The 23,467-nt window shown below is 49.8% G+C and overlaps 3 protein-coding genes across 16 annotated transcripts in view; 1 reads left to right on the plus strand and 2 right to left on the minus strand.

Moving 5' to 3' along the window:
• The window catches only part of ADAM17 (ADAM metallopeptidase domain 17), a 53,703-nt gene extending 48,638 nt beyond the window's left edge, over positions 1–5,065 (plus strand). For 2 of the 5 annotated variants that reach the window (XM_034659926.1, XM_034659930.1), the window contains exons 16-20: positions 30–108; positions 886–974; positions 2,550–2,600; positions 3,022–4,228; positions 4,378–4,888. In XM_034659926.1, the coding sequence (XP_034515817.1) occupies positions 30–108; positions 886–974; positions 2,550–2,600; positions 3,022–3,372 (570 nt within the window). In that variant the 3' untranslated portion in view covers positions 3,373–4,228; positions 4,378–4,888. Of the gene's footprint in view, positions 1–29; positions 109–885; positions 975–2,549; positions 2,601–3,021; positions 4,229–4,377; positions 4,889–4,925 lie in introns of those variants that run through there. The other 3 variants (XM_034659929.1, XM_034659928.1, XM_034659927.1) reach the window with 3 other exon arrangements.
• IAH1 (isoamyl acetate hydrolyzing esterase 1 (putative)) lies at positions 5,010–16,183 on the minus strand. Of its 7 annotated transcripts, none has more exons than XM_034659931.1 (7): positions 15,946–16,077; positions 14,359–14,411; positions 9,690–9,838; positions 8,399–8,611; positions 8,162–8,323; positions 6,441–6,562; positions 5,010–5,333 (listed from the first exon to the last, which is right to left on the minus strand). In XM_034659931.1, exons 1-7 carry the CDS (start codon positions 16,024–16,026, stop codon positions 5,151–5,153), a joined length of 963 nt encoding a protein of 320 aa, XP_034515822.1. In that variant the 5' UTR covers positions 16,027–16,077; the 3' UTR covers positions 5,010–5,150. The 7 variants fall into 7 exon arrangements, with proteins under 7 accessions (XP_034515822.1, XP_034515824.1, XP_034515827.1 ...); XM_034659933.1 differs by having other exon boundaries at positions 8,399–8,494; positions 15,946–16,076; XM_034659936.1 differs by having other exon boundaries at positions 8,399–8,494; positions 9,690–9,806; positions 15,946–16,075.
• Positions 16,184–19,117: 2,934 nt separating this feature from the next.
• CPSF3 (cleavage and polyadenylation specific factor 3) overlaps positions 19,118–23,467 on the minus strand; it is a 47,289-nt gene continuing 42,939 nt past the window's right edge. For all 4 annotated transcript variants that reach the window (XM_002923231.4, XM_034659940.1, XM_034659941.1 and 1 more), the window contains one exon: positions 19,118–19,310. In XM_002923231.4, coding sequence (XP_002923277.1) covers positions 19,209–19,310 — 102 coding nt within the window. In that variant the 3' untranslated portion in view covers positions 19,118–19,208. The remainder of the gene's footprint in view (positions 19,311–23,467) is intronic.

The following is a 23,467-nucleotide window of genomic DNA, read 5'->3' on the forward strand; positions in this document are numbered from 1 at the left end:
GGGCAGTACTGTGTGTTTCCTTTTCATAGGGCAAGTGTGAGAAGCGAGTACAGGACGTCATTGAGCGATTTTGGGACTTCATTGACCAGCTGAGCATCAATACTTTTGGTAGGTGATTTCCCTGGGTGGCTGTTTGCTTGGAACTGAGCCAGTTACGATGATGACATGAGAAAAGTGTGCTTTCGGATTAATATGTTCTAATCCTGCAACAGCAGATGGAAATATTCACAGCTTTTGTTGAAACAACTTTTGTCAGCTAAGATGAAATGGACTCCTAGCTCTCCCCGTGTAGTGCGGATGCCCGATTTTCAGACAGGGAAAGTCTGTATTTTGTCAAAATGCTGACTTTCTTCTTTAACAAATGAACACCTGATACCATAAGCATGGTCCAGTCCTATAGATCGTAAACCTGAATCCTATTTGATATAAGCATCATTTATTTAAAAGTGAGCCTCAAAATAAAAAGTGGGTCTCAGATTTTGCAGAAGCAACAATGTATTCGGTCTTGTAGGGTTCAAAATTTATAGTCACAAAAGTAATACCCGGATAGCAACAACTTTGTCCTGTTAAGCATCGTTGCGAGTAGTAGCCCTCTCTGTGCTTAGCCCCTCACACAGTCACTCTGGGGATCCTGTTGAGCACTGTGTGACATCATCTGTTCTTCTCTGCAAGTATGTCAGGGCTGTGTCTGGAAGAGCACCAGTGGTTCAGGGAGGTGGCCGGAGCTAGCATAGGTGACACCGACACTACTGAGGACCGCCTCAGTATTATTACCACCTGGCCAGCTGTCTGTGGCATTTGACACAATGGTAATATGCTAAGAGCATTTAATGTTGAGTGTCTAAAGTACTGATCAGAACATTCACTGTTTGGAATTGTTCACAGGGAAGTTTTTGGCAGACAACATCGTAGGTTCCGTCCTGGTTTTCTCCTTGATATTTTGGATCCCCTTCAGCATTCTTGTCCATTGCGTGGTAAGTTGCCAGCTTGCAGGTAATAAGACATTTTATTAGAATTTTGTGCAGTTCCAATCTTATAACTTTCAGAAAAGATAAAATTTGCAAGATCTGACCTATGTTTCCAGTGACCTTTTTTTGGTGTTTTTCTCTGGGAAAAGTTTAGCTGATTGTTTTTTAAAAGAATTATGCTTTTTGTATGTGGATATTTGTTCTCATGTGTAACTTGAGGAATATTATACTTCTGAGCCCGGGAGATTGTTTCACTGGATTTGCCGAGGACCTCTGAGTGAAGCTTAGAAACAAGAGCATTTCAGGCTTTTTTATAATAGAACAAATGTCCAACCTCAGCATTCCAAAGATGGCGCTCCTCTACCATACAGAGTCCTGACCTGATTGTATGGGGTATTCAAATCTTCCCATCTAGTAACAGGGAGCAATCTTTATTATTCTCCTTCAAAATGAATAACAGCAAACATGGTGAATTGGGCTCTAATGATAACTCCATGTGATTTATAAACTTGGGGACTTTAAACTCTTTTCTTACAACTCCATTCACCTTGCTTCTATGGGAAAATGATGATTTGTCTGCTGTAGAGATGAGAAATCAGACCCAGGCTTGTGCTCTGGAACTCTTGAGCAGTGCCCCCTCATGTGAGGACTTGGAAGATTCCAGCACAGCTACCTCTCATGAGTCTTTACTGCCTCTTTTTCCTTTCCGGTCTTGCCAGGGCCCTCTCACGGGGTGCGTGTGGAGAGGGCGATCTAGGGAGCAGCCCTGCTAAAGCAAAGCTGTGTTAAGGGGACACGGCCGAAGCTTTGACAGGTGGCCGAGAGTGCCACCGATGACTTTTTACTTGTGAGGCCAGTCCACTTTGTGTTGAAAGTTGCCAGTTGTGGACTGAGGCCTGACCCTTGGTTTTGGAGCAAAGCCGCTCGATAGGAGGGAGGGTGGTGCCTCATCACTGACAACAGAATGTGTGAGGGCAGTGGGACTGGAAGCCAGGCCTAGGTTTTCAGGCTCTGCCTCCCGCCTTGCCCAGTGTCATGTTTCATGTCAGGCAGGGGCCTGGGTGGCAGATGGAACCATGTGTTCAGCCTCCTGTGGAAGTATGATGTAGGGACGTCAGGCTCCGTTCCTCTAAGAATTTGGGCCACAGTAAACTCAAACAGCTGAGTGTCAGGGCCATGGTGGGCTGGGGCATTTGGAGGCCAGTGCCAGGGGGAACTGCACACAGCGTCCCTCACCCCCGGCAGCTGCCCCCACGGTCAGCACTGCCCTGGTCTGACCCCTGCACACAGGGACATGCCTTTGGGGAAATCTAGAATTGTACTTGAGCGTTCCTTGACTAGTTCCTTACTAGTTCCTTAGTTGACACCAAAACACCGATGGCCTCAAGGGCAAAGGAAGCACTTCCGGGTTGGTGGCAGAACTCCTGAAGTTTATGTAAGAAATTCTCATCTACTAGACCTGCTACCACTTGCCACACGCATGTTCTGCGGTGGTTCTTCGCTTAGGAGGAGCCTGAAGGGAAAGAGCGCGTAACTGAATTGTTTGTAAGAATGACCTTTCCCCGCTCGTTTCCCTTCTAGGATAAGAAGCTGGATAAGCAGTATGAGTCTCTGTCTCTGTTCCACCCCAGCGTAAGTACCCACATGCGGCAGTGACTGCAGGTGCTTGGGACCCCTGCTAGAGCCACGGCCTCCCGTGGCCACCCCAGCGAGGGCTGGTGGCAGGTCCTGTTGCCACGGGCAGGATCTGGGGGGGCCTCCGTTAGTCGCGTGGATGCTCCCCCCGCCCCCAGCCTGGATTTAGCTGTTCGGCACTGACCTACTTGAGTGTTTTGAGAACTTTCATGTCTCGGGGTCCTGACTTGATAGGATTGTTTCTTGTGCTCTTTTGGGTCTTCAGATGGTCAGTTGTCAGGACCTGTGGAAGGTGGGGGAGCCTCACCTCACGCTTTCCTTAGCATGAGGGCTCACGGCGTACAGAGCGTACAGCCACGTCGGGGGGAGGGCTGGAGCTGCAGGACCTGGATCCATCTTTGACTCTGTGTCTTTGCAGAACGTGGAAATGCTAAGCAGCATGGACTCGGCCTCGGTTCGCATCATCAAGCCCTTTCCTGCGCCCCAGACCCCCGGGCGCCCGCAGCCCCTGCAGGCCGTGCCTGTGCCGCCGCCGGTACCCGCGGCTCCCAGACTGGAGCCCCAGCGAATGGACACGATCCAGGAGGACCCCAGCGCAGACTCGCACGTGGATGAGGACGGCTTCGAGAAGGACCCCTTCCCCAACAGCAGCACCGCCGCCAAGTCCTTTGAGGACCTCACGGGCCGTCCGGTGACGAGAAGTGAGAAGGCCGCCTCCTTCAAGCTGCAGCGTCAGAACCGCGTGGGCAGCAAGGAGACCGAGTGCTAGGCTGGGGCCTCCTGGCTCGGGCGTCAGCGCGCACGGCGCTTCTGGGGGACACACTTGAACTCCCTGTGCCCATTTTGTGAAGACTTGGGAGGAATAAGGGACTTCACAGCAGATGCTGGTCCTGTGTTTGGACTCCTTCACACACAAATACTACGTGTGTGCGTGGGCCCTTGTCCTTTGGAAGAGGTAAGGTGAATCTAGCTTATTTTGAGGCTTTCAGGTTTTAGTTTTTTTGGTTTTTAAAATACCCTTCAACCTGTGGTGCAAAAGCAGAAAATACAGCTGGATTAGGTTATGAACATTTACATTTTTGTAAATTGACCTTTTTTGAGAACAGCACTGATTAAGGAGATGATCAGTTTTTTTACATACACTGTAACGATCCGCTGACTGTCGGGAGGCATTTGGCAGTTACTTGTGAGGACAACTGGAACACAGTTTGTTTTTTGCCTTCAGGTAAAGACAAAGAGAAAACGGAGTTATACATTCTTTCCAAAATGTGGGTTCTGTTTCTAGGCATTACCCAGAGCTTTTAGCAGCAGGGAGGATCACCCAGATTATTCCTAAAATTAGATGTACTAATATGGTTTTTCAAATTCTAAGGTTAGCACTTTCTAGAATTAAAACAGTCTAGTTTACAAGTAGCCAAATTGAATTTACAGAATCCTGCCAGCTGTTCAGGGCCCCAATTTGCTGGGCAGTTCTTGTTTTCTGAATTTGTCTAGAACAGTTGCCGTGCTCTTAAAATGCTCGCCCTTCACAAAACCTGAACACCTTCAACATGAGAGCGTGGTTTCCTCTTTGCAAACACTAGTGGCCAAGTTCTCACCCAACAGCGGTGGTTTGAAAGGCCGAGGTGCTTTGCTGAGCAGGGGGGGGCACGTCGCCTTTCTCAGGCCTAGGCCTGCGGCTTTGTCCCCCCGCACCGGCTCTCGGAAGCCCCTGCTAGGGACCCGCGGTGGGCACCGCATCACTTCGTGCTTTAGTGNGGTTTGAAAGGCCGAGGTGCTTTGCTGAGCAGGGGGGGGCACATCGCCTTTCTCAGGCCTAGGCCTGCGGCTTTGTCCCCCCCGCACCGGCTCTCGGAAGCCCCTGCTAGGGACCCGCGGTGGGCACCGCATCACTTCGTGCTTTAGTGCTTCAGGACTGTGCGTTTGCTTCATGAAGGATACACATCAAAGTGAACTCTGAGTTCCTTAAAATTATAGTTAAAAGCTGAAACGTGCTCACAGCCAACACATTCTAACGGAGATTATTTGTAAATTTTGAGGGCAATTAACTGAACCTGTGACAAATCGAATCTTTTCTTCTAAGGACGTTTATTGTGCAGATGCCTGTTACACTAATACTTGAACTTCTGCCTTGTGGTGTTTGCAGTCCTAGTCATGACATAGCTTAGTTACACTTCTGGAATCTGATAGAAGGTGAGTGGGTGTATGTGAGAGTGAACGGTTCCCAGCTCAATGTAAGAAATTTTTTTTTTTTTTTTTTATAAAATTGTGACTTTTTAAACAAATTTGTCTTTACCTTTTTTCCATGTATGGAGTTAACAGGCTGCCCGGGGTTGGTTCTGTCGCTGGGCACTGAGGACACCTGCCTCAGCTACGACCACAACACAACACACTGAGGTACAGAGCTTCCCTAAAAATTCTGATGCTTTTATTAATCTTGGTGGCAGAGGTTCAGTGGTTTTTGAGCAAAGGTCTGATCACTTATCTTGGGATCTCCGTCAAATTGGCAACTTCTGCAAGGTAATGGCCAGACTGGGTTTTCTGTGGCTAATGGTCCCCATCTCCCAGAAGACTTAGTTCCGGTTTGGCTTCTGCTACGTCTCGCCAGTATGGGAGCAGCAAAGGCAAGGAGGAGACTTTCTTCTCTATCAGAGGCCAGAGGTGGGAGAACAGAAACTCATTTCCCTTTGGTGACAAGTGCAGTCCATCCGACAGATAGGCTGAGAAATCCTGCAAGGGAGGGGAGCGAAGTTAAATGTGGGGTGCCGGCTCGCTGCCCCGCGTACCATTCAGCCTGCTTGAGCCCTCCTTCCAGCTCATCAGACAGAGGCAGACCAAGTGAACACGCATCGTCAACAAAACACGACCTGCTGCTCAAAGGGCCCAGGGTGGCACACTGACTGACTGCCCTAGTCTAGGGAGGAGGGGGATAGGCAGCTTAGGTGGTTCCAGCCCCGAGCAGGAGCCGCTTCTCCTGGGGGAGCAGCCTTCGCCCTGAGCCGAGCCCCCGTCCCTGCTGGCCAGCTGCTTCCCAACTCTTCCAGACCAGGGCTTCCCAAGGCCTCGGTGCTCCTCTCTGCCATTTTAGAGCAGATGTCTCAGAAAAGCCCACCTCCACCCCCCCCATTCTAGAAAACCTCAAAGGACTTTTTAAGAGCCCCTCACACAGTAGCTTGCAGTTCCCTCTTCTGGGGCAGTACAGCCTTCCCCAACCTCCCGGATGGATGTTTAACCCAGATGAAGCCAGGACTCTGGGTGCTGTCCCCTGCTGCTCCTGGCCTGGGAAACAAGAGGGCCAGGCCAAGTGTGGGAGGAGGGCTGAAGGGCAAGTGTTGGTTTCACAGGGGAAACGCCCAGTGCGGGGGCTGCTGGGTCCTGTGGAAGCACAACTACAGGAAGCATCAGACTGCCGCCTCATATCGCTCTGTGCGGGTCCAGCTTTCACCCGTTATAGGTCTAAGTGGGCTTTCTGGCTTTAGACAAAATATTTAGAGCTACCTAGCTCAAACTATGAATTTTAGCCACCACTATATCTTGCTTAATTAAATTCATTGTTTTACCTTTTAATGAGTTTTACATAGGAGTGGGGGTGTTAAAAAGAATTTGGCCTGAATGTCCTTAAATAGGAATCATTTTTGGCTCATTATTTCACTCTGCCCACTCCTGACTGTTGAAGGGGTCCTGGAGAAGGATGCCAGCTGCTGGGCGCAGCAGAAGAACCAGGCTGGGCAGGGGGCTCCCCTCCACCCTCCCAGCTTTCTGGTTTATTCTGAAAGGACAAGAGCAGGGTCCCGTCTGTGGGATCCTACTCACCCCAAGGACTGAGCCAGCCCCTACCTGAGTGTCCTCCTGCATCAGGGTCCACAGGTCGAGCACGTCGATCCCACAGTCTCGGGCTACCTGTACGCAGGCACCTGCGTATTCACCAACAACCGAGTTCAGACGATTTAATTTGCTGCCTGTTGAGAGAGCGCGTGTGGGTGGCAGCTGGCCCTGTGCCAGCCCTGCTGACCCGGACGCTTTGTGCACGTGCACAGGCACGGACCGACAGACCCGACTTGGGGAGGATGGTCCCCGTGTGTTGCGCTACCTGGCACGGAACCAAGAACCATGGGGACGCAGAACGGAAGTGCAGAGGCAGGAGAGCCCAGCAGCAGCCTGGCTGGAGTGTGGACAGGGGGGCCAGAGGGACACTGGGCTGACACCTCTGAATTCGGATGTGTGAGGAGAGGCCCCTGCACTGGAGTGAAGCTCACCGGGGTTCAGCCACAGAAGGGCAGAGCTGGGAGGGGCCGTGGAGGCTCGTTCTTTGCAGAGGGCTGGGCCGTAACCGTCGTGGGCTGTTCGGGCAGCCCCTACCCCGCCGCTGTGGCTCAGAGGCAGCCACAGACAAGACCAAAACCTACAGGCCTGTCTTGTAGCCCACGGCTCAGGAACCTGGCTGATGAGCCCTCTGTGGTTCTCCACCAGGCCTCCACCCACGTCCACGGAAGTGAAACGAGTCTCACAAAACATACTGTGTCCCAGGTACTGAGTTTTTTCTATTCCATTCAAAAAATGTCACTTGCCTGGTTTTGTGACCACAAATGGGTTGTGAGCTGCAGTCTGAGAAGCACTGATGCAACTCTAACTGGCACTCTGCTCATCCAGGCTTAGCACGAATTTTCTGCAGGACAGACCTGCTAGCTCACAAGCCATCACCAGAGGATGGCCGCTGGGGGGTTCCCACTTTGTCCTCCGGAGCGAACAACAGGGCGAGTCATCCACTTCCCCTGACTGCCCTTCAGAGGTCTGACAGTGGGCCTGGCCCCTTCCTCCCTGTCTATCCTCTTCTTCAGGCTAAGCTTGCCCTATTTACCTCCTTTGGGGAACTTTCTGGACATCTTTAGATTCTCCTTCTGTACTTTCAGCAGACTGTTTGTTTCAGTACATCTATTAGACCGTGAATCACGTTGCCGCTAGTATCTACTCCCAGGACTGCCGCCCTCCCTAGCCCCCGACAGCCAGGAACTGGGTTCCAGTCACTTCTCTGTCCTGAGCACCTGGCCAGGTCCTGGCTTAGCACCTAACGGTACAAAGACGAACAGCGTGGGGACAAAAGTGCCTTGTGGCGCGGCCGGAGGGCGGAGACCTGGCGTTGGCAGGGGGACATCTGCGTGTTGTCCGCCCCTCGCAAGCTCGGAACCACCCCCCCAGGGAAGCCTCCGTGGCGGGGGGGGGGGGGGGGGGGGGAGGGGAAGGTCCTGCCTCCGGGTGGTGGCGCAGGCGAGGCTGGGCGGAGAAAGGGCCACGTTCAGGCAGAAATGGGCAAAGCAGCGTCTGCCAGCACCTCCCGCGGCCGGGAAGCCCGGAGGGCACCACCCCCCCCGCCCCCGGGTGGAAGTCAGGGTCCCCGCACGGCTGCGCGCACACCTGGGGCCCCGCAGGACTGGCCGCCTCCGCCCCAGCGACAGCACCTCCATCGGGCCACAGCTCACCCGCAGCCGCTTCACCGACAAGCTCATTCCTGTGGCCTCTCCACGGCCGGCGAGCCTGTCCACACCCGCGGCGGCGCTTACCCTGCAGCCGGCACTCCTGCTCCCAGGCGTCCTCGCAGAGCGGCGGCGGCGCGATGAGAACCAGGCGCGACCCGGGCACGCCCGCAGAGCGCAGGTACCGCACCATGCTGCTCAGGTTCTCCGCGTACTCTGCCAGCGGGACGTGCTGCTTGGGGTTCTCGTCTGTTTGGGAGGAACACGGACACTCAAATGCACGCGCGCTACAAGTGACCACACTTAAGATGCACACGAACTCACAGAAACGAGGACAAGGGGCTGCGGGACCGGCTCTCCACGCTGCGCTCTGAGGCTCTGGACCCGGGGCCTTGTCAGCACGGTGGCCACGCGCCTGGGCTGTGGACAGAAGCAGCCACGTGTCTCGGAGCCAGCGCCCTGGGCTACATGCTGGACCTGGCTGTGCTTCCATCCCATCGCTGGTAAGATGAGGACAGCTGGGTCTCCCTTCCAGGGCTGTGAAAATGACCTCAGCAAAGTGTGTGAGCCCGAGAGCGAGGCGCCTAGCACACCGGAAACACTCCGCCACCCCCCCCTTTTTTTAAAGATTTTATTTGACAGAGACAGCAAGAGAGGGAACACAAGCAGGGGGAGTGGGAGAGGGAGAAGCAGGCTTCCCGCTAAGCAGGGAGCCCGATGAGGGGCTCGAGCCCAGAACGCTGGGATCACGACCTGAGCCGAAGGCAGACGCTTAACAACTGAGCCACCCAGGCGCCCCCGGAAGCACTCCTTAAACGCACGTCCCCTGTGGCTGCCACTCCTGTTACGGTTCTGCTTGGGCTCCCATGCAAGTGTTAGAAGACTCACTGCAGGCATTTTTCAAACCACACTTTAGTATAATTACAGGAACAAAATAAAATCACCCCTGATCCTACCACCCAGACCACCAGAGTGGCACTTGGATGTACTTCTCCTCTTTTCCATGTTGATACGTATACTTGAAAAAAGCAAACACACTGGGATCACACTGAAGATACATAACCATATTCTTTTTTCACATAACATTATGGGCGTTTCTGTGGCCATGAGTCCTCGAAAACATGGTTAGTTGTCAGGTGACCAGCCTGATGCCCCTACTTCACCGCGAGGCACCCTGTTTGCCGTTAGAAGCAGGTGTCTGCACTTCCGGCTGCATCACTGAGTATTAGGCTGGATTTCCAGATGGGGGAGGTCCTTTGATGCATGCGTCAGATCTCTCTCCAGAAAGATCACAGGTTTCCCCACCAGTTATGTAAGAGCGTGCCCATCTCACTCCAAACTCAGCAGCTCTAAATATGAGTGCTTAAGAGATACTTTCCAGGGCGCCTGGGTGGCTTAGTCGGTTACGCGTCTGCCCAGTCTTGGGATCGAGCCCGTTTCTCCCTCTGCCCCTCACCCCACTTGTGCTCTCTCTCTCTCAAATAATACAATCTTTTAAAAAAAGATTCCCCTCTCTCTGCTCCCCCCACCCCCTGCATGTGTGTGCTCACATGCTCACTCGCTCTCAAAACAAAATAGCTAAAAATAAATTAGGAAAACACAGGAATGCCTTTACCTTTCAGCGCACTGTCATTGGCACCAAAGAAAATTGTAACTGCTACTGGGCTGTCCGGACTGTTCCCTTTGCTGATTAATCTTGGAAGGATGATTTTGGCCCATCTGGTATTGTAACCTGAAAATCCACGATTCAGAACATCACATTTTCTGAAATGAAGAATTTTAAAAAGAGATGAATTGTGGGCAAAGAACGGTTTCTAGTCCCTCTGCAGTGAACCCACAGCGTGTGCCCTCCAGGCTGTGGCACCTGCTGATGTCACGTGGCTCTGACGTGCTTTCACTTTTTTAGTTTATTTAAGTCTCTCTGCACCCAACGTGGGGCTGGAACTCATGACCCCGAGATCAAGGGTCGCAGGCTCTTTGCACTGAGCCCCTGACGAGCTTTCACTTTGAGAAGAGCAGTAACATAGTTGAACATGACGTCCTTAAGTCTTTGCAAGATCTAGGTTGTCTTTCCTTGACAAGAGGGGTTATGAATAACTGAGCAAAGGGGCTGTCACCTTGTCTGTGGACTTGTGGACTCGTGCGTGACCTGGAGGGTCCTGTCACGGGGAGTTCAGAGCAGACAGGTGTTACCTGAGCAAGCATCTTGGGCAGAAAGTCACTAACAAGCTGGAGCTCAAGGGTAACGCTCTTCGCTGGGAATATCTATATAGAATATTTGAGACTTTTTTAGACTATTTTTTGAGAGGCATTTTAGGTGTGCAGCAAATCAAAAGGAAAGAACAGAGTTCCTGCACACTCCTGCCCCCGCCAATTATCAACAGCTCCCCCCCCCACCATGGCACATTTGTCACATTTGTTGTGAGGAACCTACATGGACAAATCATTATCAGTATCCCCCTATGGTTCTGATTCAATTTTAATTTATATATATATATATATATATATACACACACATATATATATATACACACATATATATATATATATAGTTTTTCCTTCTTAAAAATACATGGTTTGCATCACAGTACTGTACAGTACAATTAAAGACCATGGATCTTGAGCTAGTTGCCTGGGTTTGTGTCCCTGTTCCTTTACTTAGTGGCCGGGAGCCCCGGTATGTTTGTAGATGCTTAAAGTTGTCCATAATGAAAACTAAAAAAAAAAAAAATCGCAGAGTACAATTTATAGTTAGCAAACCGATGTGGTTTACTTTGGTGTATAGTTCCAGTTCGTACATCTCAGCAGAGAACACGGGGCTACAAGGCTAGGCAACAGATGCTGAGACAACAGGATGGGACTTGGTTTACCACTACTCGAAAAGCTCTCAAAATGTCTATGTCTTGGGGACAATAATAAAATTCAGCCACATTCATTTCTAAGTGTGATTCTTGGTGTTTTTCATGCCTGATGATTACAAAAAGCTGACTAGCCATTTTAAAGACTCAATTTAAAATGGAATACTCTTGGGGTGCCTGGGTGGCTCAATCATCCAACTTGATCTCAGCTCAGCTCTTGATCTCAGGGTCATGGGTTCAAGCCCACGTTGGGCTCCATGCTGGGTGTGGAGTCTACTTTAAAAAAAAGAAAAAAGAATACTCTAGGATTTTGACAAGATGAGTCTGTTTAACATCCCGCCACTGGTTTAGTCACTGCAATGCTTAAAAAACCAGAAGGCAAGGCAGCTTCCTCCCTAAGGCCTGTGTGATGTGGCAGGAAAGCTGAAAGTCTAGAATCAGCAGCCCGGGTCTGGATCTCCCTGCCCTTGACTAGCAGCTCAGGCCTTGGCCATTTACCTAATTTCTCTGAGCGTCAGGCTCCCCAGCTGCAAAAGATGAACCTAATGCCTAACCTGCTAGGCAGCGTGAAGATTAAGAGTTGTCAGACACACGCCAGGAGCTCAGTAAATAGCAGCCATTACATATTGAAAAAAAAAAAAATTATAAAGCTGTGAACCAGGAAAAAAATACAAGTGAGGCCCAGGGTTGAAACTGTTAAGGTTCCCTTCTGAAAGGGGAAGGCTACCTGAATTTCTCTGGATTGAACAGTATCATCAACAGTGCCCAACTTACTCCAGAGGCTACAGAAACTGGCACATTAAGTTTTTACTTAAATTCATGGCTAATAACAAGTACTAAGTTCAGATGAAGAGGGAAAAGGGTAAGAACGAACTAAAAAAATTCCTTGCCAAACATCCAGCTCCAGGAGATTGCCTTCCAGAAACAATGTAGATTAATCCATTTTATAAACCAGGCAGGGGCCTATCTTTAAAAGCAAACAGCAGACGCTTTTAAAAACTGAAAAGGTTGAGTTTATTCTAACTCTTTCAAATCCTTCCAGTATTTCTGGTTAAAGAAATACTGAGATAAGGCTAAAGAAACAAATGAAAATATATCAATAAATTTTAAGGATTTAAGTAGATTTAAGAATTATTAAAATGCTTTTATAATGCTAAAACATGTCCCCATGGGACACGATGATAGATTTTAGATTTATTACTATCCACACAGCGTACAGAAGGGCAGGTACAGCGAGGTGCCTCTTAACTTGACAGCTTGGAAACCGGGTTACATTTGGAAACCGGGTTACATTTAACACTGAATCAGTCCACCTGAAACTAACAACACTGTGTTCATCACACTTCAAAAAACCCCCAAACCGCTGTGAGTCAGTCCAGGGTTGGGCGGATGGCAGAAGCGGACGTGAAAACTCACCCTCCCCGACCGGGGGCGCCCGGGGGCTCAGTGGGTGGAGCTTCGACTCCAGGTTTTCGCTCTGGGCCTGATCTCGGGGTTGTGAGGTCGGCCCCCTCCCTGCCCCTCCACACTCAGCGGGGAGTCAGCCTGTGCCTCTCCGCCCCTCCCCGCACTGCACGTTCTCTCTGAAATCCTTAAAAAGAAAACACACCCCAAGCGTTCGCGCAGCTAAAGATGAAAATGCCCACCGGAGGGGGCAGCTGTTTGGGGCGGAACAGAAAGAACCCGGCGCTAAAAAGGGAAGGCGCAGCGGAACTGCCCGGCCTCGCAGCCCTCAGTTTCCCCGCGGGCGCCAACGCCAGCGCTCCCTCCGCCGGGGTTCTGCCGCCCCCCCCTTGTGCCAGTTTAGTTCCTAATACTCAGGCGAGCGCGGCGGGGGTGAGTGTGCCCAGCAGAGGCGGGGGCTCCGGGCGGGGAGCCCGAAGGGGCCAGAGTTCACCGACGTGCAGCCTCCTTGGGGGGTCGAGCGAGCGGCCTCCACAGGAGGCTTGTCGGGAGTGAGGGATGGGAGGCAACAGACCACACACTGTCTCCAACTGTCCTGTAACTTCTCAGTTCTGAAAACGACCTTCTAATTCAGTGACCTTCCAGCGAGCGTATGTGTAAACTATCCATTCTCACGGGATTTCAGTACTAAAATGATTCACTATTTATGAAACATTTGGTAAAAATTATGTGTTGGTAAAACATTTGAAATGCCTGGTTTTCCAAGCCGCTTGAATTTAGCTTTTCGGAAAAATTTAATAGACCAATTAAACAGTTATTGGATTACTAAACAAACACTATTTACTGAGCACTTCCAAGTTCCAGGAGCCTAACAAGTTCACGTGAGCATTTCCAGCCTCCCAACGTGACAGGAAGTGACCGTATCATCTCGGGAGGCTCTGGAGCCGGGCCACCTGCCACTTCTTAGCTGTGTGACCTTGTCAAAACCCCTCTCCACCTTATTCTTCTCAGCTATAAAATGGATCGGAGACTAACTCACTCTGTATTACAGGGTAGTTGTAAAGATTAAATGAGTCAATACACATGAAGCACTTTAGTTTCTGGCACCTGGTAAGCGTTCAGTAGAACTTAGCGAGTAAAATCCATTTTACAGAAGGGAAAACTGAGTGATACTTCCATGTTTCTAGATTAAGTCCACTTAAATAGAGAAAGCATTTGGGAACAGAAAAAGCTGGAATGTCAATATTATCATTTCTAGTTTAGGGGATAAAAATGAAGGAGAAAGTGAAAACATTTTAAGACATTTCACCTTTGGAAATAAAATGTTTTCTCAGTGTGTTAATTATACTGGTGAAGAAATTATCAAGTATTAATAAAAGCTGGTAGTACATCCAGCTTATTTCTTCTAAAGAAGACAAAACTGATCAGTTTACCGATACTCTAAATACTTGGGTTTACTGTTTTTAATGTGGAAAATATTTCTAAGTATTTTTTAACCTCTTGAATTGGGGCAGTGTTCCCCCTTTTGATGACTTCCTTAGCATATGCTTACATTAAGGCTGGCAAACAAAATGCCAAAAATCATCACTATTCTGATATATTTTATAAAGAGAATTTGGGGGACAAAAACCTCAATCCAAAAATGACTCTAACTTTGGTTTATGCATATACTTGGCTTTCTTTCAATCGAATTCCTTATTACTCATTTAAATCACATCCACAATAACTGAAAAAGAACTTCAGATGGTGAATAACTGTATTTGTTTGGCTCCAAACCCGGTATCTTTTCTACAGCTTTTAGGGTTTGATTTCACATCCCGCAAAAATTTACTGAACCCTGAGCACCTGCCCTTCCTCCTTCTCTCCCCCAACCCTGTATACACACTAAAGAGGAAAGGCCCGAAAAGATGAAGACAGGAGGAAGTCACTGTTTGAAACTTTATCATTCACTCTCTCTTCTGAGATGCAGTTATAGTTTCCCATCAATAAACACCCGAGTATCAATCTAGAAACTATTCTCACCTGACCAGCTTGTCAGCCAGTGATGCTCCCCAGCCACCCTGCTGGAAAGAAAACTGAAAAAGGAAAAGTCCATTACTACTTATAGATGTAATTAGCGCATTTTAGAAAGGGGCATTTTGGTCAGCAACGCCTTTTGTTTTCCTCTGGTACTCCCAGACTTTTTGGCCTTCATCATTTGCTTCCCTCGGAGGTCATTTCAGGAATTACTGCAGCTAAACCTCAGCAGCACTCTGGAAATTAGGGGTTTTCTTCCCTATCAACTGGATTTGAGCCAGTCACCTGCATTTTATTATGTCCTAATATTAGAGTCATTTTTACTTAGAAAAACTACTTAGGGGCACCTGGGTGGCTCAATCAGTTAAGCATCTGCCTTCAGCTGAGGTCATGACCTCTGGGTCCTGGGATTGAGCCCCACCTCAGGCTCCCAGCTCAGTGGGGAGCCTGCTTCTCCTTCTCACTCTCCCCCTCACCCCTGCTCCTGTTCTCTCTCAAATAAATAAAATCTTAGGAAAAAAAAAGCTACTTTATGCACAAGAGATAAAATCAACTGTATGTTCAGTTAGGAAACAAGGTCCATGCTGTACATTTCCATAATTGAAAAGAATAAGGAAGTTAATTACAGAACTGGGGGGGGTAACCTTTTTTAAAAATACACTCCTATAAATTTGGAAAGCCCTTACTGCCCTTCTTGCCTAAAAATTGGCACATACACAGAAAATTGGTTGAGGAAGTCATGTTTGAAGAGACAAGAAAAAAAAAAAAAACCAAAATACCACCACGGGAGTAATTTTTGAAAGTGTACTTCCTCCCTGAAGTAGAATATATTTTTCCTTAATGTGAGTTGAAAAGATCTTGGGTGAAAAGGTGATCTACTGCGTTATTCTTGGAGACATTTTATTCAAGATCAGCTTGTTCCACCAGAGAAAGCAGAGGCGAAACTGGTTTCAAGGGTTTTCTGCGTGGAACGGGCTGCACAAAACCTCAGCAAGTGATTCAGCCGCCACCGCGCTCCTGCAGGTGACCCTCCCGGGAAGCTCGGGGACACAAAGCTCTGTCCGTGCTGCGAGCGACTACAGCAGGTTTCGCGGAAAAGGAAGACATTAGGATGAAAACAACGCGCCCCTACTTGTACCAGGTCTTCCGATTATTCCTAAAACTGACGGAAAGCAATGAACCCAGGCATTGTCACTCCCAGGGCGCGGCCTGGGCGAGTCACTTCACTTCCCTGCACTTCGCCTCACCCGTAAAACAGGCTCAATGACCCGGATGTGCAAGCACTGCGCCACCCACACCGTTACCCTGAAGCGAGCAGCAACTAGAAACTGGAAGCCCTGCCGGGGGGGTCGGCAGGGCCGCTGGAGGCGGCTGCTGCTGGAAGCTGCAGGCATCCCCGAACAGATCCCGCCACCGGGGCGCTCAGCCTTCCGGGCAGGCCGTGCAGGGGGAAGCGGGCTGCAGGGAGGCGGCCTCGATAACCGCAGGGCAGACGGGAGCCCGGTGCGAGGAGAGCCACTGAGCTGCTAGGCCCGCAGCTCTCGGCGGGGCCAACACCCAAGGGACCCGCCTGTGAGGACCGAGCGGCGGTACCTGGGTGATGGAGTCCCCGAAGAGCAACACCCGCGGCCAGAGGAGAGAGCTGCGGCCACTTGCCGCCTCGCACAACGCCATATTGCCAGCCGGCCAAGAGGCGGGGCCAGGCCGGATATGCGGGGCGGGGCCAACGGCCGGGGGCGGGGCCGCCCGCGGAGGTGGGGGAGGTGCCTGAGCCGACTGTTGCCCTCCGGTCGCCGGCCGGCTGGCTGCCCGCCATACCCCCGGGGCACCTGGAGTTGGACTCCTCTGGCGACCAACCGGCCACTTTTAACACACGAGATAGCCGTTGCCCCTTGGAAAGCTCATTTTTGTCCGTTTACAAGGCGGGCTCGCTGTTCGTTGGTTCATCCCTTCAGGTGCGGGGCGCACGCAGCGCCCTGTCCCCGGGGAGCCCGCAGACCCTCCCGGAGAGTCGGCCTGGCCGCGCACCTCCCCGCGCCCCGGCCGGGGCCGCCCGGCAGCTCCCCGGGAGCCCGAAGGGAGAGCGGTCTGGCGCCGCCACTAGAGCCAACGTCCCCCTTCACGCGGGGCCCGCAAATGGCCAAAGTGTGAGGATCGGTGGGGTAGGAAGTGCTTCCGAGGGACTCGTTGATCACACACCCATCTCGTTAAATAAACGGACTCAAGCATTTATCGAAGGCTTTGACCTCAAAAAAAAAAAAACTTAAGACGATTGCTGAGGACAGGAAGGCAGACTATTCAAGAGCGAAGATGGGGATTTGCAGGAGTAAAGAGAAATAGGGAAGGTGGGGATCCATAGCCAAGGAGTAGGGTGAAGGGGAGAAGGAGGTACAATTACTAGAAACCCGATTCTTGCTGAAGGCAGGCCGGGGCAAGCTGCCAGGGAGGGGGATGAGGCATTTGGGCAGGTACCCAGCAGGACCCAGGGGGGCCAAGGACAGAGCCAAGGTGGGGGCCTCCGCACAGGAGCTCCAGGACTAAGTTTGGTCAGAGTCCCTGCCACCTCAGCTGTGCCAGGAAGTATGATGGCTGGGATCAAAAACGAGCCAGAAGATATTTTCAAACAACCGAGCATAAGGCAAAAACCAGAATCGCAAGGGGAGCAGCGCACCATGGACCTACCTCACTGTGGCTGGGACACAGGGTGTCGGTGGGAGAAGGGCCGGAGCCAGAGAGGCAGGGAGCGTGAGTCAGAGCACAGCCACGTCTTCAGGCCACGAGTTCCCTGGCTTCAGCTAGAATCATCTGGGGAGCTTTAAAAACGTNTGGATCCCAGGGTGGGGCTGGATCTCACAACCTGAGCCGAAATCAGGAGTCAGGCGCTCAACTGCAGAGCTACCCAGGTGCCCCGGTTATAAGCGATTTAAAAACATTTTTTTTTTAAAGATTTTTTATTTATTTGACAGAGATAGAGACAGCGAGAGAGGGAACACAAGCAGGGGGAATGGGAGAGGAAGAAGCAGGCTCATAGCGGAGGAGCCTGATGTGGGGCTCGATCCCACAACGCCGGGATCTCGCCCTGAGCCGAAGGCAGATGCTTAACCGCTGTGCCACCCAGGCGCCGCCTCAGTCTATTTTTAATGCTCCCCAGGTGATTCCAGCACGTAGCCAAGGTTGAGAACACCTGGCTTAGTTAAGGTGTTTGGACTCGATCCTATTTACAATGAAGCCCTGAAGGACTTTCAGCAGGGAAGCTTGAGAGCGGGTCTGCGCATTTCAGGAATCAACTAGAGAAGAGCAGGGAGGCTGTGGCAGGAAGCAGAGGGGACAGGGTGACTGGGACTCAGAGCCACCGTGGGGAGAAGACAAGGGCAGACTCAGCAATTGGGAATCCTTAATTCGTCCCAGGGAGAGAGACAAGGAGAAAAGGCACATTCCCTTTTTACTGAATGTATTGTCTTCTTAAAAATGTTTTTAGGGGCGCCTGGGTGGCACAGCGGTTGAGCGTCTGCCTTCGGCTCAGGGCGTGATCCCGGCGTTATGGGATCGAGCCCCACATCAGGCTCCTCCGCTATGAGCCTGCTTCTTCCTCTCCCATTCCCCCTGCTTGTGTTCCCTCTCTCGCTGTCTCTATCTCTGTCAAATAAATAAAAAATCTTTTAAAAAAAATGTTTTTAAATCGCTTATAACCGGGGCACCTGGGTAGCTCTGCAGTTGAGCGCCTGACTCCTGATTTCGGCTCAGGTCGTGAGATCCAGCCCCACCCTGGGATCCACGCTTGGGATTCTCTCCCTCTCCAGCTCATTCTCTTGCTCTCTTTAAAACAAATCTTTAAAAAAAAATCTATCATAAAATCTTACATGACACTCACAAAAGGTGACCCTTAGAACTTTGGTTTGGGGCGGAGACAAAGTGGGGTATCTTACAGAAACAAATATTTCAAATGCAACTTCAGATCTGGGCACTCAAGCTTGTCACGACAACGCAGGTAAGGAGCGCTTGGTGGTGTAAGTCACCAAGAGGTGAGGCAAGGAGAGGACTCACAGGGTCACTGGACTTTAGGGACTGTGGTTGGAGGACACGTTTAGCTTGACAGTGACTGTGAGCGACTCTCGAGTTGGGCTGCGCAGGTAAGAGCGAGCTTCTGTCCCCGCGGAGGCGGCAGTCACACCTGTGCATGGAAGCTGACCGCCAGGAACACCCCGGCTGACCTGCTCCCTCAGCACACCGCACCCCACACTCCTGTGTCCGGTTATTCGCAAGTCTGAATTACAGACTTAAGGAAACTGGCCTCATGATTAATTTACACGCAGAGCAATTCAACAACTCACACCCGAATCCCCTTGAGGCATAAAAATTATAGTCAATCTCTGAATTGAATGTGTAGATATTATACAAAGACAGTATCACTGAATCCCAAAAGTCATAATTTTACAAATGTACAAATTAAGGAATTTGCCAAGAGTATCAGGAGGGAAGAAACAGAAAAGGCTCTTGAGGTGATAATCTCTATTCACACTCAGAATATGGATATGAAAATACCATCATGCATTTTCTTTCCTTAAAAAGGACACTAAGACGCCCTGATGAGTTGCTACGAGCAGATGAAAGGTTTCACTGGCAGCTGCACACGTGCCTGGAAGCAGAATCAAATTCTAAAATAATAGGCAGTTTATTCAGGAGTTCTGGAATAACGGACGGACTAGTTGGTAATTTAGCAGCACTCAAGCTGTTGGAATAAAGGCCATTTGACGTCACAAGTAACTAGGCTACTCCCGAGAAACGTATTTTATTTTAAGTAACAGAAGTCAGTCCAGCGTTAAAGAGGCTTTAACGCATCCAGGGCCGTCCTGCTGTCAGTGAACGGGGGTGAGGGCCTCATACAGCCTCTGCGCGGCCAGCTCCACCATTTCCCGCAGGGATTCGTCATCCTCGCTTCCCTCTTCGCACTCCACCGTCTGAAAGCGGAAGCACAAACAGGCCTTCCCCCTAAGTGTCTACAAGTGTGCTACAGAAGCCAGACTGAGCCAGACTGATCCTCTTTAAGAATCCTTTCCGGGAGGGGTGGGGGTTGAAGAAGCCTGGCCTCTCGGGACCCTGAGCTGCAGCCCTCAGGTCCGACAGCACACTCACCGGGTCTAATTCGAGATTAATTTTGCAAAAAGGAATAAATGGAAAATCTACTGAATTAGATTTACTTCAAAGCCCATATTCTGACCCAGTAAATGACGCTACCAGGAACTCAGTCTGTGTGATACAAATTACTTAGCAAGTGATGGGTGTGCTCATCTACTCAACGTTTGGTATTAAATTGGATTTAGACTAATAATCTTCGAGTTATTTCTCAAGCTACAAAACATTATATGCTGTTTAAAATTTTTTTATCATACTGTAAATATTGCTCGTATTACAACTTAGTAAGGAAAGAAAAAAATAACACCCTTAACTCGATAACCTAATAACTCCTATGAACATTTCAGTGTATAACCTTCTAGACTTTAAGCTACACAGAGGTATTTCTTTAAAACCAAAATGAGGCAATTTATCATACTTGCTATCTTGTAATTTTTCTTGCCCCTCAGTAACGGGGGGGGAACAACTGTGCCCTTCAGCGATCCACATCGCCATCTTCCTGACGGCTGGCTGTACAGTCCTCCGTGTCCAGGTATATACCACACACACACTATCTATTCAGTGATTTTATTTACTGTCTCCTCCTCTTGCATATTTCGGTCTCTTGCATTTTTGTTGATATTATAATCAATGTTAGAATAGAAATCCTTATATATTTATTTTTGCTACAATTATTTTATTATTAACTAGTCTAATTGTTTTCTTTGATTAAATCCAGTAAGTGGAATTATGGATAAATGTCGTTACTTTTCTGAGCCTTTCCAGGCATTTCACCAAACTACCCTACAGAAAGAACGTGCCACCTCATTTACGGTCTCCTCCCTGCTCCAAACTGCCCCTGAGAATAAACCGTGGCCCGGCTTTCCCCGGCAAGGGGTCCCAGCACTCTTGTTCACCTGTGCTCACGTGATAAGCAGTGAGGTTTCGTACTTTCGTATCTCCTCTATTAGTGGGTCGGAGCTGAACATGTGCTTCGTGTGCTTGCTAGCTATCCATGCTTCTCCTCTAGCGAACCACTTGGCTATGTTCTTAGCTTATTTGTCTAGTGGGGTAAAATGAACCAGTGTCTCCGCAAAGCATCTACATAGTTAAGAACATAAAAGAGGGGCGCCTGGGTGGCACAGCGGTTAAGCGTCTGCCTTCGGCTCAGGGCGTGATCCCGGCGTTATGGAATTCGAGCCCCACATCAGGCTCCTCCGCTATGAGCCTGCTTCTTCCTCTCCCACTCCCCCTGCTTGTGTTCCCTCTCTCGCTGGCTGTCTCTATCTCTGTCAAATAAATAAATAAAATCTTAAAAAAAAAAAACCATAAATGTAGAACCTGGACTGTTTAAGTAGAACTGTTCTAATCTTCAAAAACAAGCCTGCAAGATCTATTCATTTATGCTTATGAAATAATTATGCAGGATCTCTAGTGTGAGACCACAGCGGGCCCCGCGACCTTGAACCTTATTGGAAAAGCCCCTTGGATCTTGCTGGTACAAACAGGAGAACGGCTTCTCTGAAAAAATGTGGCATCAACCGGATGCCAAACGAGAGAAATGCCGTGGTGGACTGAGGCCTCTCGTGGGACAGGGAAATGCTGTGGAATATACACACGGGAAACGCGTGCTGTGTGGCGAGGTACGAGAACACTCAGGAAAGGACGGGGAAGAAGCAAGAACATGGGGTGCCTGACCGGCTCGTCGGAAGAGCAGCTGACTCTTGATCTCAGGGTCATGAGTTCGAGCCCCACACTAGGTGTAGAGATTAACTAAAAAAATAAATAAGCTTAAAAAAAAAAAAAGAAAAAGCAGGAATGTGTAACTTTACATAAAATAACATAAACACAGCCTGTAAAAAGCAAATGTAGGGAAAAAAAACTGAAAGGCCAAAATGCAAAAGTGAGCTGTCTGGTGTAAGACCAGAGATTACTTTTGTTTTCACTTTCTTTCCCAAATGTCCTGAACTTTTGTTTTCACTTTCTTTCCCAAATGTCCTGAAGTGGGAAGGAGCAGCTACGTACCCGTGTCTCCAAGTTTATATTAGCAGTTTTCCCGTCCACTGTGACACTGAGAACAGAACCATCTTTTACACTGACACAGTCTTCTCCAAATATGTCCCTTAAGGTAAACAAAGACGCAATATTAGTGCAGAATGCAATAACAAGTAAGTCAAGTATACTTTCATATATTGGGGGAAAATAACATTGACGATAACCCCTAGTTCCGAAGTAGAATATTTCTATCTATACTTCTATCTATTCCTGAGATGTCCTTAATGTAACTTCACATATTTTATTAATTTTATAAAATGGGTAAAGTACACAGCTATCATTTAGTAAGACTGTTTTCTTCAGGGGCGCCTGGCTGGCTCAGTCAATAGAGCGTGTGACTCGATCTCAGGGCCATGAGTCCGAGCCCCACGTTGGGCCGAGAGCTTACTTAAAACAAGAATGCTTTCTCCGTGGGGCGCCTGGGTGGCACAGCGGTTAAGCATCTGCCTTTGGCTCAGGGCGTGATCCCAGCATTGTGGGATCGAGCCCCACATCAGGCTCCTCTGCTATGAGCCTGCTTCTTCCTCTCCCACTCCCCCTGCTTGTATTCCCTCTCTCGCTGGCTATCTCTATCTCTGTCAAATAAATAAAATCTTTAAAAAAAAAATAGTTTAAAAAAAATGCTTTCTCCAGCGGGCACTGTGCTATGCACTTTACAAACATGATCTTCACTTACAATAATTTTATTAAGAAGCAATTTTAGTAAGAAGCCCTTTACACAGGAGGAAAACAAGACGCAGGGAAGGGATCTGCTCGCAGCCCCGTGGCTGGCAGGCAGCGGAGCTGGTATTGAAACGCATCCAGTGAACGGCCAAGCCCCTCGCTCTCTGCTCCTCCGAATCAATTTCAAATGCCTGCTTTGAGTTAAACTCTCTTCACTGAGCATCTGCTATGTGCCCTCTTCTTAGGGACGAAAGTCACTAAGACACTGCGTCTGTCACTGAGAAGCTAGAGTTTAATCATTGATTTCCACGTCCGTCCGCATCAGTTACACAGGCACCTGCAAGCAGCAGGCTGCACACAGGCGGGAAAGGGCAGCCCCTGCCAGGCAAGCACTGAGGCCACGGAGGGCTGTGGGGCGGGGCGGCGGCCAGCCGCCAACTCTTCCAGAACGTTAATGGTAATAAATACGTTGGAATAAACTTGGCTGGGTAACCTAGGACTAAGGAAAACCGCTGTAGTTTAACTATAGAAATATATTCAAAAGGCAGGGAAAAATGTTTCATGTTCATGTCATCAATTATTGGTTTGATTAAAGAAACCAATAAATTTACCCCTATACAATCCTAAGGATTTACACACCTGGAGTTTTTAGATTATGATCAACCTGGGAAGTCTAAACACTCAGTATGTCACGGTCACGAGGTGAATGTAAGCTTTGGCTCTTTAGTCCTATTTCTGTTTCTCACAGTTCAAGTGTGTGTGTGTGTGTGTGGAAGGGTGAGAAAGAGGGACAGGATGGTAGGTCAGGGGAAGCAAGCCTGGGGAGAGGAGGGCGGGAGGGGCGGCTGGCCCTGCGCGCTTCCCTCTGGTGCCACCGACGGGGGAGGCTGAGCTGGTCCAGAGCAACACCGGTTCACTCTCCCCCGAAGCTTCTGGCAACAGTGCTGCCCAACCACACAGCTGTTCTAGTCACGTGCCCCGCAGGACCAGCAGGGCATGGACACCTGCCTTCTGTGGAAGCACTTTTTAACCTGGACTCCCGGGAGGGGCTGCAGGGGACGGGGGTCTCACCCGTCGACATCAAAGATAAAAGCGTGTGCGGCTGCGTGTGTATTCTCCCTCCTGCGTTAAGTCCCATAGTCTCACCCGACTGTCCCAGGCGTCCAAGATCTCAAATGAGCAGGACCCTCAGGCTGGCAGGTCAGACTCTCAGAAACTGCAGAGTGCAGCCTCTGCAGACAGAGTCGGGGACGGGGGCTTCTCTGACTGCGGGGCGGGGGGGGGG

This window comes from Ailuropoda melanoleuca, chromosome 4 (assembly GCF_002007445.2).
Source record: "Ailuropoda melanoleuca isolate Jingjing chromosome 4, ASM200744v2, whole genome shotgun sequence".
NCBI lineage: Eukaryota > Metazoa > Chordata > Mammalia > Carnivora > Ursidae > Ailuropoda > Ailuropoda melanoleuca.